Source organism: Lynx rufus, unplaced genomic scaffold, assembly GCF_022079265.1.
Source record: "Lynx rufus isolate CCGP_SWC_20201006 ecotype Redwood Valley unplaced genomic scaffold, mLynRuf1.p SCAF_1, whole genome shotgun sequence".
NCBI classification, from domain to species: Eukaryota; Metazoa; Chordata; class Mammalia; order Carnivora; family Felidae; genus Lynx; species Lynx rufus.
Window position 1 is genome coordinate 196,302,680 of NW_025814823.1, and position 14,294 is coordinate 196,316,973.

General features: G+C 51.0%; 1 protein-coding gene across 1 annotated transcript; it reads right to left on the minus strand.

The window, feature by feature from the left end:
- Nucleotides 1–755: 755 nt before the first annotated feature.
- MYOZ3 (myozenin 3) lies at nucleotides 756–12,489 on the minus strand. Its single transcript, XM_047073637.1, has 6 exons — nucleotides 12,429–12,489; nucleotides 5,813–5,967; nucleotides 4,761–4,847; nucleotides 4,530–4,665; nucleotides 3,949–4,111; nucleotides 756–924 (listed from the first exon to the last, which is right to left on the minus strand). The coding sequence occupies exons 1-6, from the start codon at nucleotides 12,487–12,489 to the stop codon at nucleotides 756–758; spliced, it is 771 nt and encodes a 256-aa protein (XP_046929593.1).
- Between the last annotated feature and the right edge of the window lie 1,805 nt (nucleotides 12,490–14,294).

The window sequence follows — 14,294 nt, forward strand, 5'->3', positions numbered from 1 at the left end:
CACTTCGCACGTGCTGGTTTACTCGGCAGGAATGCCCTCCCCATCACTCCCTCTTCCCGTGACGCCTCTCACTCCTCCTCTGGGGTCCCACTCAAAGTCTCTGAGAAGCGGCCCAGAACCCCACCCCACACCCAGGGGTAGGGACCCCCTCCTCTGCCTCACGGCACTTTATTCCCCAGTTAGTGTGCTGTAGGGAAAATTAACACGATTTACTGCTTTCCAAAGCTGTCTTCCCTACTGTCCTCTCTTCCTCTAGGCCACAGCCTGGGCTTATTCGCCACACACTCTCCCTGGGGCTGGCAGGGTGTCCAGTGCATAGTAGGTAAGTAGCAAATGTTTAGCACATGAATGAAGGCCAACTGCATCTCAATAAAAGGAAAAGCTTTCTAGTTATTAGAGTTATCCACAGGTAAACAGGTGCTAGTGAGCTCCCTGTCGCCAGAGGAGTGTAGGCTAGAGTACACGAGCAGGGAGGGGTGGTGGCATGGATGTGAATTCATTGGTGGCTTGGATTCCTAAAGACACAAACCATGGGCGAGTTTCACTGGAGTCTCCTGGGAGTGTTGGTTACTAATAGAGATTCCCCGACTCAGGAGATTCTGATGCTGCAAGTCTGGGGCAGGCCAGAAATCTGTGTTCAAAACATCATCCCCGGGAAATTTGGAAACACACCCCACTTAGGGACTGTCCCCAAGTCTTGGCTCCAAGATGTCACCCGGACACCAAGATAAGGGAATTGAATATTCAGGCTGGGGCTACAGGTCCTCAGATTCGGGGAGGTTGCGGACCCAGCCCTGGGCCACTCTGTTGAAGCTGGGTCTGAGACGGAGGAGTTCTAAGCCACTGATGAGCTCCGGGACGAAGGGGGTGCCTGCCCTGGGAACAGTCTCCCCAACCAGGGGTCCTCCAAAGGGCACCGGGGTCCTGGGGAGAGAAGAGCAGCAGAAGAGGTGGGCTGTGTGGGAGAGGGATGGCAGAGCACTGACATGCGGGTCACGATGTGGGGCCCCCTCCATGCCTCCCTCTGGGCCTCCGTTTCCCCACCTATACCAGGCTTTGTACTGTCTTTAACAGGTTTCTCTGGCTCTGCCCATTCCCCAGTCTCCTTCTAGTGCGGATGGCTTGTTGCTTGGGAATGGGAATGAAATTTTCAAAGCTAGAATTGGCTGGTCCCAGACAAAACTCTAGGTACCCCTTAAGTATTAAGCTCCAGAAGCCAAAAGAGCTGGAATGGGGTTTTTCCTTGCTCTGCTCATCTCCCCTTAGAACAGGGGAGAATTAGAGATGGAAGAGAGGATTAGAAAGAGCACTGAGAAGGGCCCCTGGTTGGCTCAGTTGGTTAAGCAACCGGCTCTTGATTTCAGCTCAGGTCATGATCTCATGGTTTGTGAGTTCAAGTCCCAACTGCCCGTGCAGAGCCTGCTTGGAGTTTATAAAGGAGACGCACCATTTGTCACCCATAAGACTGGTAAGAAGAAATAATTTGATAAGGGGGCAAAGTTGATGAGGTGGTGGGGGCAAAGTTTCACTTAGATACTGCTGGTTGGAGGGTAAATTGGTGCTGCTCCCTTGGAGGACAATTTGGCAGCATCTTTTTCACCTAAACATGTGCAAACTCTGTCAACCAGCAATTGCACTTGTGAGCATACGGCTTAGGAAAGCACGTGCACAGACAAACGGATACAAGCAGTGATTGGTGACAAACCAGAAACAGCCCCTATGTCCACGGCAGAGAAATGGACAAGACAAATGTATATTCACATGGTGGAATACCATACAGCAGCTTAAAAGGCATGAAAAGATCTGTTTGTATTATGTAGATTTCAAAAGCATACTGTTGAGTCAAAAAGGCAAGCAAGTTACATGATGAAATACAAAGTATGAAAATGCCCACTATCCATAAAACAATCCCATCCCCTATCAGAATGTAGCTGCTGGTAGAAAATGATCTGAAAACACACACCAACCTGACAACGGTATTCCATTTGGGAAGGGAACTGGGATTGGAGGATGGTGAACAAAGGGCCCTCTCTTTATTTGTAGTGTGTGTGTGTGTGTGTGTGTGTGTGTGTGTGTGTGTGTCTTTATTTAAGAGAATATAAATATGTTATTTTTAAACTTTTTTCATTTTAAGACAAGTTAAAAAGCATTGCTTGTGTAGTGTTTTCCTTGAAGCCCAGGACCAATGGGAATGGGGGAGTGTTTGCCCCCCGGGGGTAGAAAGGCAGACCGCAGGCCCCGGCCTGGGTTCCAGCCAGTATAGCATTACTGCCCGGACCACCCCGGCTGTGGCGGCAACAGCCAGGCCCTGTGGGAACAGGCTGGGCAGTTTCCAAGCTGCACAGGCCTCACGATTCGGCCCTTGACTAGAAGCCCAGAGCCCTGGATCCTGAGCACAGCTTGGCCACCAACACTGCTGTTCCCCCCCTTCTTAGCCTCAGTTGGCCCTTCTGTCTCAGACGGGGCCTGGGCTCAGGGCCCCCGAAGGTCCTCCTTCTGCTGATGGGAAGGTGCTTCAGCCTGTCATAGCTGCAGTGTGAGATAGATGGGGCTGTGACTCGACTTGGCCAGCCTGGAAGCCGGCGCCCGGGACTGAATGTCTGCTGAGGGTTTTAAATAGCTGGGCAGGCAGGAGCTGAGGGCCCCCGGAGGAGGGAGAACGCAGTCTCGCCTGGCAGAAACCCCAGAACGTCTGCCAATGGCTCGTGGCTCACACGGTGCCTGTTGGGCACAATTCTTCCTGTAGGGGCCCTCCTGGCTATCAGCTGTTTGAGGGCAAGCACCTCCCTTCTGAGCAGTCTCTTTTCAGTGCTGGTCACCCCCAGTTGTCAGACGGTCTCCGCATGTGGTCTGGGCCAGAAGAGCTGGACCTTGGCCTCCTCCGGTGGACCCTCCCCTTTCTCACTTTAATGCAGCCAAAGCCAGAGGAGCATTTTTCAGAAATAGCATCAGACCAAAAAAGCCGACTGCAGTTGAAATGCTTCCCCCAGCCCAAGGCCTTCCTCCAGTGCCAGACTCCTGTCTTGACTCCTGTGATTTGTCTTTGGGCCCCTAGGTCAGCACACTAAGTTTATCCCTTTCAGTTCTCCCTAATAGCTTTTCCAACCATCATTTCAGCCTGTAACTACTACTTCTAATACCAATAGCTACTGCTTATTGACAGCTTATTCCTTGCCAGAAACTTTGCCTATGACTTCTCATGCCAGCCTCACAACAAACTTATGAAGAGATTCTGTAATGATGCAGACGGGGAAATGGAGGCTCAGAGAAGTTAAGTCACTTGCCCAAGGTCACACAGCTAAGCAAGGAGTCTGCATTTAAGCCCACGTTGAGGCCCCATGCTCTGAATAGTACAAGCCACTCTTCTGTGGCTCTCACCTCTGCTGTCCAACGTTTCACTGCCATCCCCCACTCTGATAGAGCCTCAAGCCATTTCTAGACCTCTTCCAGACCATTGATGAACATGAGGAAAAGGCTGAGCTGATCTAGTAGTAATGAGATCCAGGGCCCCTACCTAGGGAGGATATCCATCAAAGGGGTGGCACCAGGAGTGCGGGAGAATAAGACCCTGGGCTCTGGAGTCAGACTAACCCAGACTTGGATCCCAGCCCTGCTCCTTGCCTCATGACTGTGGGCAGGTTGTCGGTGTTCCTGAGTGGGTCTCTTCACTGGCGAAATAGAAAACATTGAGGCATGTCCCCACCCTGTTGTGTGCAGAAACCGAGATGTGTGGCACATTTACCCGTTCACTCCCTGTACATTTACTGCAGACCTACTATGTGCTGAGGCAAGAGTTCTACCGAGTTCTAGCAAGAGCTCAATCAACGTGTACGTGTTCAGATAGAGCTTGGCATGTCCAAGGGCTTGGGAAATGCAGCCACTACTGTGTTGTGCCAGGCACCTGCACCCCCCTAGGGACCTCTCCCCAAGCTGCCCATCCATCCTTACTTGTTGAAATTTCGAAACTCGGCAGGGCTGGGGGTGTGACTTCTGCCATCGCTTTGGTAGTCCCGGTAGCTGATGAACTCCTGCCAAGGACAGCGGTAGCCCTTGGGGATGGCCGTGTGGTTGAACTTCTCCGGCGGGACGCCCTTCAGCGGCTGGGCATAGCCTGGAGGTGGAGCAGGGCGTGTGGGAGGCAGGCAGGCTGGGGCACCCGGGGGGCTTTTCTCCCTCTGCCCCCACGCCCGCCCACCTGGTGGATATGATTGGGGGAGGGAAGTCTGGAGCTGGGATAGAGGAGTGGGAAGGATGTAATGCCAAAGTTGCGCCAGCAAAAGGGACTGAGGCTTCCCCATCCTTGGAAGCAAGGAGGACCAGCATCTCGAGTCGGGGCGTAGACTCTGGCTGGCTTTGTGACCTTGGGGACGTTGCTGTGCCTCTCTGGGCTTGTGTTAGATCTGTGGAGGGGCGTGGGGGGTCAGGGAGGTGGACTAGACAGCCCTCTGGGCGCTGTCCCTGCCCCACCCTGGAGCACTGCCACACTTGGGTCCCCCAGCCCTGGTCCCAGGACCCGGAGCTGAACTCACCTGGCGCCAGGGTGCTGGGGCTGCGGGGCCGCTCCGCAGGGAAGGCTGAGGGCTGGGCCACCTCGGGGCCCCCGGGCGTGGCCCGGAAGATGTGGAGCTCGGAGCTGCAGCTCTGCCCCTCGGGGCCGTTGGCAACCTGGGCACAGGAGCGGGCGCTCAGAGGCCGCAGACTGGCCCGAGCTTCCTGGCTCCTTCCCCCGAACTCCCCCATTTTCCCGGGGCTCCCTCCACGCTCACCTTCCCCTGGGCATTAAGGGGGCTGGCCTCCGCTGTTCCCGCTATTCCTGTCACCTTCCCCTTGGCGCTTCGGTCCACCAGCTGTTGGCACAAATAGACCACAGGGAGGCTCAGTGGGGCAAAGATCCAGGGTTGTCCCAACACCGAAAAAGGGAGGGGCACATAATCTTAGTGCCCACATCCCGGGGATGCGGGGTAGGGGGGATGAGTTAATAGCGTAGAACGCTAAACTCGGTGCCAGGGACAGGGAGATGGGCTCTATATGTTAGTTGCTATTCTAATATTGACCCTGGCCAGATAACCTTCCTGAGTCTGTTTCCTTGTCTGTGAGATGGAAGTACTGATGATGATAATATCAGCTCACAGGGCCCTATGAACATGAAACGAGATACATGTGAAGTGCGTGGCTAGCGCTGTCTCAGGCACCTCGCGAAGGTAGGTGTTTTGTCGTCTTTACTCCTGTGCATCCTGCCACATCGTCCCCTCTCAGTCACCCCCTGTCTAGTCCAGAAATGGAGTGGCGTATGAGTGGAATGCCCCTGAGTGACTGAAACTACCTGTGGACTCTTTGAAGCCTGAGGATAAGCCGTCCTTGTCTCTACCAGCAGACCGTTTTCTGGCCTTTTCCTTCTTCTAGAGGCAGGAAGAGAAGGAGTTCTCTCTCTTAGGTTCTCTCTCCGTTCTCTCTCTCTGTGTTCTCTCTCTGAGGCCAAGCCCAAGTCTCATCTAAATCCTGCTCACTGCCAGTTCAACCCAGAGCACTTTGTGTAGGAGCCAGAGTGCCCTCCTCACCCCACAGCTCGCCCTGCCCGGTCCGCTCTCCGTTTTGCGTCTACGGAGAGGCGCCCTAAAGAGGTCACGCTTTTCTAGGATCACACAGCAAGTTAGGGGCTCCAGCCGATGGGAACGTCACAGCCTTTCCAGCTGGAGGTGGAGGGGCTCCCCGGGGGCCAAAGGTCTTCATCTGACTCACTGCTTGGCTCTAGGCTTGGCTCTAGGCTAACAGAGCCTCTGTTCCCCGGTAAGCACGGTGGGGGCTAACTCACCGCCCTCTGGCTGGCTGGAAATTCAAAGGTGAACCTCTGTACCCGGCGCTGTCTCTTCTGGAAGAGGAGGGATCCTCTGTTGTTGCGTAGCGAGAGCTCCTCCATCATCAAGTCCTGGGGCACGCTCAGCTTCTTGCCCAGGTCCAGCAAAGGGACTGCTCAGAGAGGCCAGAGGGAGCTCTTACCACCAAACCCTCAGGGCACTCGGGGCTGCCAGCCTCCAAGTGACCTCCTCTGAGCAGCTCCAGTACCATGCCGCGGAATCTTAGCCCGCCTGGGGGGCAGAAATGAGCTCGCAGAGTTTAATGTGCATGTGTTTGACACTCAGTGAAACTGAGTTCTTCCAGATGTTCTCTGGCCATTTGTATTTTTTCCACGAACGTCCTCGGCAGCTCTTTGCCCACAGTGGTGGGAGCCGTGAGACATGGTCAGATTGTAGATATCTCCCAACGGTAAGCCATGGGTGTGAGCCATGCAAGGGGAGGAGGGGGACTTTCTGGACTGAGCCACTGGCAGGAAGGCATAGCCGCTCACTGAGGCGGGGAGGGCAGGAGGAGGGTGAGAGGGGGCAAGATCAGGAGTTCAGTGTCAGACGTCTGTTCTTTCAGTTTTAAAATAGCCTTTTATTATTATAAAAATAGCATATATGTGCATTGAAGAAAGTTAGGAAATACAGATATAAAGGGGAAAGAGAAAAATGCCATTTCTATCACCTGGAGATGTCCACTTTTAACACCTTAGTGTGTGTCCGTTCATATCTTTTTTTAAAGACTACCTATTCATGTATGAGTTTTCAGCCAAAATGAAGTCATAGTTATACAAGCTTTGTGACTTGGTTTTATCAGTTGAAGATCTCCACCTGTACACACATGAAAAGATACTCAGCCTCACTCATGATCAGGGGAACACAAATCAAAACCGTAATGAGATATCACCTCACACCTGTCAGAATGGCTCACATGAACAATCCAGACAACAACAGATGTTGGCGAGGATGCGGAGAGAGAGGATCTCTTTTGCATTGTTAGTGGGAATGCAAGCTGGTGCAGCCACTCTGGAAAACAGTATGGAGGTTCCTCAAAAAACTAAAAATAGAACTACCCTACAACCCAGCAATTGCGCTACTAGGCATTTATCCAAAGGATACAAAAATGCTGATTCGAAGGGGCACATGCACCCCCATGTTTATAGCAGCACTATCGACAATAGCCAAAGTATGGAAAGAGTCCTAATGTCCATCAACTAATGAATGGACAAAGAAGATGTGGTATATTGGAATACAATGAAATATTACTCAGCGATCAAAAAGAAAGAAATCTTGCCATTTGCAACGGTGTGGATGGAACTAGAATGTATTATGCTAAACGAAATAGGTCAGAGGGAGATAAATATCATGATTTCACTCATATGTGGAATTTAAGAAACACAACAGATGAACATAGGGGAAGGGAAGCAAACATAAGATAAAAACAGAGAGGGAGGCAAACCATAAGAGACCCTTAAATACAGAGAACAAACTGAAGTTGCAGGAGGGGAGGGGGGAGGGGGATGGCTTAAATGGGTGATGGGCATTAAGGAGGGCACTTTTTGGGGTTAGCATTGGGTGTCACATGTTAGAGATGAGTCACTGGGTTCTACTCCCGAAACCAAGACTGTATGTTAACTAACTTGAATTTAAATAATAGTAAGATATCGCCACCTGTGCGAGTGAACACATTTTTATTTCATACAATCCCTAATCCATATTTAAATCCCCTTAATTGTCTGCAGAATATAAGGCATTGAAGAACCTCGATGACACCCAAACGGAGAAGCCGAGGAGGGCACCAGATATGTGAGCCTAGTGCTCACGGGACAAACTGACCTGAGATACACATTGGGGCATCGTGGGCCTACAAACGGTATTTGTCATTGTCTTTGTTGTTTGATGAAGACTATTACATTTACTTCTTTTCTCAAAGTTAGGACGAGTCGTTGTAGCCATGGAGAGGGTTTCCAGGCTATCCTTAATGGTTTCAGGGCCCGACACATACTGTTACACACTTCCCAACAAGGGAAGGCTTTTGGAGGCAAGGAGTGACGGAGTGGTGAGGGCACTGACAGGAAAGGGATACGGGGGGGACAGCGTGGCCAGAGTTGTCCATCTCTAAAATCCGATACACGGAGGTTCGTGTTCCAGCTCTATAAACGGTATGTAGAGCCGGAAGGCTGGATGAGATCACTGGGGATGTGAGAATGGGTAAAAAGATCCCAAGCCTGAGTTCCAGGCCTGCCGCATTCAGACGGAGGAGGTGAGGAACCAGCCACGGAGCCTGGGAAGGGGAGCCCGGTGAAGCAGGAGGAAATCCAGAGTGTGGGGCCCTGGAAACCAAGTGATAAAAGTGTTTCGGGGAAGATGGGTTGATCACGAAGCCACATGCTTCTGCTTAGTGAGGAGGAGGAAGGCCGAATACTGGCCGTCCTCTTTACTGTCATGGGGTTATTATTGCTCACCCTCACAAGAGTAGTTTCCATGGAGTATTTGGGCGTGAAAACCTTATTGGAAAGTGTTACGAGAAAATGGACAGGGGAACATTTTAGCCACACCACGAGCAAGCAATGAACCAAATCTAGGATGTGGGACATTTTATAGGGCAGCTGGCCTGGGTTCCTCAAAGGAGTGAATGACATGGAAAAAAAAAAAGAAGAAGACAGGGCTGGAAGGGCGGGGGGTAGGGTGTAGATTAAAAGAGATTTAAGAGACGCAGCCACCAAATAAACAGTGGTCCTTCTTTGGATGCTCATTAAAACAAACTAGAAAACTGAAGAAAGTTGATGGTGGCACTGGTTATCAAGCCAAAGTTGCTAACAACTTGAGAGAGAGAGAGAGAGAGACAGAGAGAGAGAGAGGGAGAATCTCAAGCAGGCTCTACACTCAGCACAAAGCCCAATTTGGGGCTCAATCCCACCACCCTGGGATCATGACCTGAGCTGAAATCAAGAGTCAGACACTCAACTAAGACACCCAGACCCCCCTCTTTTCATTATTTTGGATGCCTCCTGAAGTATTGGGGGATGAAATGACAGGCTCTTTGGGTTTTGCTTTGGACTCCAGGAATGAAAGGAGGGCCACGGGGATTTGCACTCTCTATTTTTGTGTGTTTGGAAATGAGCTTAATAAAATGTTGAAGACAGCGAGCGAGGAGGGGAGAAAGTATAGACAACAACGTTGAGGAGTTACGCTCTACAGGACCCGAGGCATCTGTAGAGTCAAGAGGTGTTTGTTTGCTTTTAAGAGGGAGAAGTAAAAGCATGCTTTTTGGCTGATGGGAAATTTTGACAATGCAATAGAGAGAGGGCAGAATGGAGGAATGTCCTTGGGCAGGAGAGAGGGGCAGGGAGGGTATCTGGTGCCCAACTGGAAGGGGTAGCTTCAGACACGTGCACGGAGAGGTCAGCCACCACGTGGGGAAGAAAAACAGGGAACGCCAAACAGAGGTTCCCTTTTGGTTCCGTAATTCTCAGTGCAATAGGAAGCAAGGTCATCAGCTGGGAACGAGGATAGGGGAGGAGGCATTGGGAGTTTAGGGAGAGAGGTTGCCAACGTTGTGTAAGAGAATAGTACGGGACGGGGAGACAGGCCTGATGTGGCCACCAGGCGGCATCGAGGCCCAGGCAGGTGCTGTGATTCATTCCACTTGATGGGATCCAAACAGCCTTTTTAAAAAAGGAGGCTGATAATTTTTTTTCATTCGTTCAGCAAATAAAGAGAGCGCACCTTTTACATGTTAGGAACAGAAAGAGATCCATTGTAGGGTAAGAGGGGGAAGAAAGCAAGTTTCAGAAGAATCTGTATTCTAGGATTGCACTCATATTTTAAAAAATAAGTACTATCTGTTTATGCACACATTGAAAAATCTGCATGGAGACTTGCCAAATATTAGTAGTGACTACATACAGGACATAGGAAGAGGAGGGCTGGAAATCACACTAATTTTTAATGAGAAAAGGTATTGCATACTTAAAAGCATGAAAGACTATTTATACCGAAATATATAATAAAAAGTCCCCTGGCATCATACTGTCAAATATTATCCAGATGAATTGACCTCGACAGTAAAAAAAAAAAAAAACAAAAAAAAACGTTACAGATAAAATCTATTTAAGGAAACAATTCTATTTGTAGGCTTTCATTCTTAGGGAGAAAAGTTGAATAAGCATGCCTGAAGTTATGTACACAAGGATGTTTACGGCAGTGAGGGTTCAGATTGTGAAAACCGGGCATCAGTGTTGTGGGGGTGCTGCCCAGATGTCCTTTATCAGTGGCTCCGTGTCACAACTGGCCCCTTCTGCAGCGAGCTGCCTGGCTGAGCAGAAGTGCTCACGGCCCCCTCGCTGAAGGCAGGGTGAATTCTGTGGACTCTGGGGGCCTGGAGCCCCCACAAGGTCAGACTGAACCTGGGCTACAGATGAGCCCATATCCTGGCTTGGCAATTTCCCCCACCCTATCCCACTCCCGTCATTTCCCTCCTCCTGAGAGTCCAACCTCAGTAAGTCACTTGCTTGAGAATCTTCAACTCTGTTCCTAAGGGTCCAACCTGAGATGAGCCTTCACGACTGCCAGTAAGGTGTGTGTGTACCAATATGCTGACTATATTACGTGCTGGGGGAGCAGGGGGAGGGGGTGGAGAGAGAAATCATAGCAGGAGGGAAAGAAGTCTCTGGTACGCTGCTAGTGGGAAAAAAAAAAAGCAAGCTAAAGAACCCAGCGTATAGTACTTAGCCCACATGTATTTGCGTTTATATAAATACGTTTGTATATGAACGGAAAATGGATTTACACCATTATGCTAACAGTGGTTATCTCCAGATGGTCCCATTACGAGGAACTTTCACTTTCAAAGTCATTCATGTCTGTTTTGTCTGAATGTCTTATAAAATGGATGTATTATTTGTACAACCATGTAGTAAGGAAGAGGGCTCTGGAGACAGAGATCTGGAGTGAAATCTCAGCTCTATTGACTACTACATCCATGATCACCTAGCTCCTCTGAACCTCGGTTTTCTCATCTACAAAACAGGGACAATAATATCTAACTTACAGAGTTGTTGTTTATGTGTATAACATAGAGCATAAAAGCCCTTAGCACTGGATCTGATGCAGAGTAAGTACATAATAATGGTAAGTGTTTTCATTATCATCACCTTACAGTGCTGTCTTCTGATGGTGAGACAATGAGATTTTTTTTTCTTTCTACTTTTCTTTAGTTTCAGAATTGTCTTGCGTTAATACCCTAGCGATAGTCAACAACGTATACATTTCCAGTCTGGCATAAATGATATGTGTCCACATTTGGGGGGGCCGCAACTAATTACTTAGACAAAGGGAAAGATAAAGCATTGCCTGATTCTTCTAGTTAGAGCATCAATACCTCATCAAGTTGGCATATTTTAGCACTTGAAATCATGAAGTTAAAAAAAAGAAAAACTTGATGCCAACAAAAGGAGGCAAGAACACACAAAACAGGTTAGGACCACTCACATATAAAGTCATACGACATGGTTAGGGGAGCCTGGGTGGCTCAGTTGGTTAAGCGTTTGACTTCAGCTCAGGTCATGATCTCACAGTTTGTGAGTGCGAGCCCCACGGCGGGCTCTGTGCTGACAGCTCAGAGCCTGGAACCTACTTCGGATGCTGTGTCTCCCTCCGTCTGCCCCTCCCCTGCTCGCGCTCTGTCTCTCTGTGTCTTTCAAAAATAAGTAGAACGTTAAAAAAAAAAGTCATTTAACATGATTAAATACTTCTTAGAACCCTGAATGGGGCAAAACCGCAGTGGTGTCCATTGATGAGGGTTTACCGGAGCTCGGTTCGCTGTCCACGTGCACCAGGACACTTACCTGAAAGGTGAATGTGTGGCCCCCCTCCAGGTCCACTGTATCAGAATCCCTGGGGGTAGGGGGCTGGGACTCTGCATCTTGAACCCGCAACACCACTTCAGTATCATTCACACTAAAGCCTGAGAGCTAGGACTTGGCTGAATTCTTTTTTTTAAATACTTGAAATGCCCTGACGTAGGCCAAATGAACAGACTCCAGAATTACGCGGAGAGTTCCAGAAGGGGTCTTCTATGGTGATACACATGTGTTTTAGATGATTTCTTCATTGGGTGAGCTGCTTTTAAGTGAAATGGTCTGAGTCACCCTGGGGAGCCTGCTCTTGCCAGCCTGCCTTACTCTCCCCGCCACCTTGTCTCTTGCCACAGGGGCTCAGTGAAACCCACAGTTACAGGAAGCAAGGGCAAGTGTACGGGGAGCTTGGGGCCACGGTTAGGCTGGATCTGGGACCAGAGCCCTCAGTGCTCAACTTGGGGCTGAGGTAAGGACTTAGTTGGGCCCAGGGCCCAGTCTAGGGCATTCAGTCTCAGCTCCTGGGTGTGTGGGTGTCAGGGCAAGGCCCCTCCCAACGCTTCGGGAAACTTCCCAGCCCAAGTGGCAGATTCCACAGGCACTCCCTCAGGGCTGGCCTGGAACTCACACCTGTTTGCCCAGGCCTCGGGCCAATAGGCCTGCGTGGCTGCACTTTGGGACCAGGAAAGGATGGGGTCGGAAGAACCCACAAGGGCTGAGTCCACCTTACCTGGTCCAGTGAGGTCCCCCATGGCAGCCATCACGGACCCCTTCTGCTCCTTAGGGATCATCCTGTGGAAGAGAGATGCCTGCAAATGGGCCATGCCTCCTCCATCCACCCCCAGACCTCCTCTCAGTCCCTAGTCCACCCAGCCTCAGCCCTGAACCGCCTTGGTCCACCCTAGTCTCAAGGAAGGGCTGTCTGAGCTGGAAAGGGCTTTGGGGCCTCTGTATACAGAGGAGGAGACTGAGGTCCAGGGAAGGCAAGGGAGGTGTGAGAGGCCCCACAATGTGCTTCACAGGTTGTCAGGGAGGCACTCTTTCTTTAGGGGCTGATCTCTGGGACATGAGGGGTAGGGGAGGTGGGGGTCTCATACGACTGTCATCCACTCAGATGAGCTTCTAATCAGAGGCTGAAAGAAGATGGAAGTTTAAGTCAGGGAGAGGGGGGTATGGATGGGTTGTCAGTCTGGGGTCTACAAGGCTGGTCCTGTCCTTTTATCCCCAATACTTGGCTTGGAGGTTTGAGGGCACAGGCTGGTCCAAGGAAGCTGAGAGACCCATTGCCCCCCTTCCCTATGCCCCCTCCCTCAGCTGACTTATAGGGGGCTCTCTTCTGCCTCACCCCTTCTCTCTTTCCTCCTCCATCCCCCCCCCCCAATTTGCATCTCATGGCACTTTCCAGGGATCTTGGAGGAGATTTACAAACAAAAAGAGATCTAGAGCCCCAGAGGATCCCTGCAGGCTCCAAGTCCAGATTCCCTGATTTGCCCCCAGGAGAGAAGGCAGAGCCCTTGAGGCTCCTGACAGACTACCCACCCTTGTGCTTTGCTTCCAGGTTTTTCTACACTCCTTCCTTTGGAAAAAAGTCTGCCTCTATCTATACCCCACACCCACACATGGCCCCTGGTCGGTGGGCACTGAACTGGGCAACCTGGAGTCCAATCCGTGCCCCTGACTTCCTCTGTAACTGTGTGCAGGTAGCTCTCCAACTCTGTGCCTCAGTTCCTCTTATGTGCCCTTATTACATAAGGAGGGTGAGCTAGATCATGGGATCCACAGATAGACTTTGGGGCATCCACAACCCCCTGCCCGCCCCACAAACTGTATCAGACATGAGCATGTCTACAGGCTTTTGGGGGGAGGGCCATGAGTTAGGGGAGAGTGCTCTGACCGTGACCACTCAGGAGTCTACAGTGCACGGGTCTGTTTCTTGATAAACACCCCCCTTACAGACAGGCACGGACATTGGGAAGGGCTCTCATCTTACACGGACGCTGCTCCCTTCCACAGCCTAAAGATCTTGAAATGCTGTGCAGAGCCATCACCAATGCCCAACTCGAATCCCAGCCACCCCTCCTCATTCAACCTAAAGTGGCCTAGAGCTTAGAATCTCTCCGCTCCCAACTCAGGCACTGAGCTTCCTTGAGGCCCCCGGTTCCCCAGCCCCTCCGCAGGGCCCTTCCTCTGCTTGGGGGCCGGGGCTCATGCTCTCTGCCCACGCCCCGAAGCTCCTCGAGCTCCCCTAAGATCCTGGTACCTGAGAGATGGAACCGAAGTGTGCAGGAGGGAGGGTCAGACCCTCAAGATTAGCACCTCTGTCGGGAAGCTGAGAGCTGAGTAGTCATGTAGGTGTTAGTGGTCCTCGGTCCAGTCCGAGCCGGGTGTGCCCTTGCAGCCGGCTCTGGCCTCAGCTGAGAAGAATCAAGAATCGTTCCTGCCTTGTCGTGGCTCACAGCCTTATTTCGGGCTGCAACAGGATCCAGGGACAGATGCTAAAAGCACCAGGCCCCAGGGAAGACAGGTGCCCCGGCAGCAGGCCCTTGCAGACAGAAGGGCTTGTATACACACACACACACACACACACACACACATA

Coding starts and splice junctions, on each gene's coding strand:
- MYOZ3 (XM_047073637.1), bottom strand. CDS start 12,489: ATGATCCCTAAGGAGCAGAAGGGGTCCGTGATGGCTGCCATGGGGGAC. Junction 4,666..4,760: donor ATGCCCAGGGGAAGGTGAGC/GTGGAGGGAGCC, acceptor TCCTGTGCCCAG/GTTGCCAACGGCCCCGAGGG. Junction 925..3,948: donor GAGTTTCGAAATTTCAACAA/GTAAGGATGGAT, acceptor TTCTCTCCCCAG/GACCCCGGTGCCCTTTGGAG.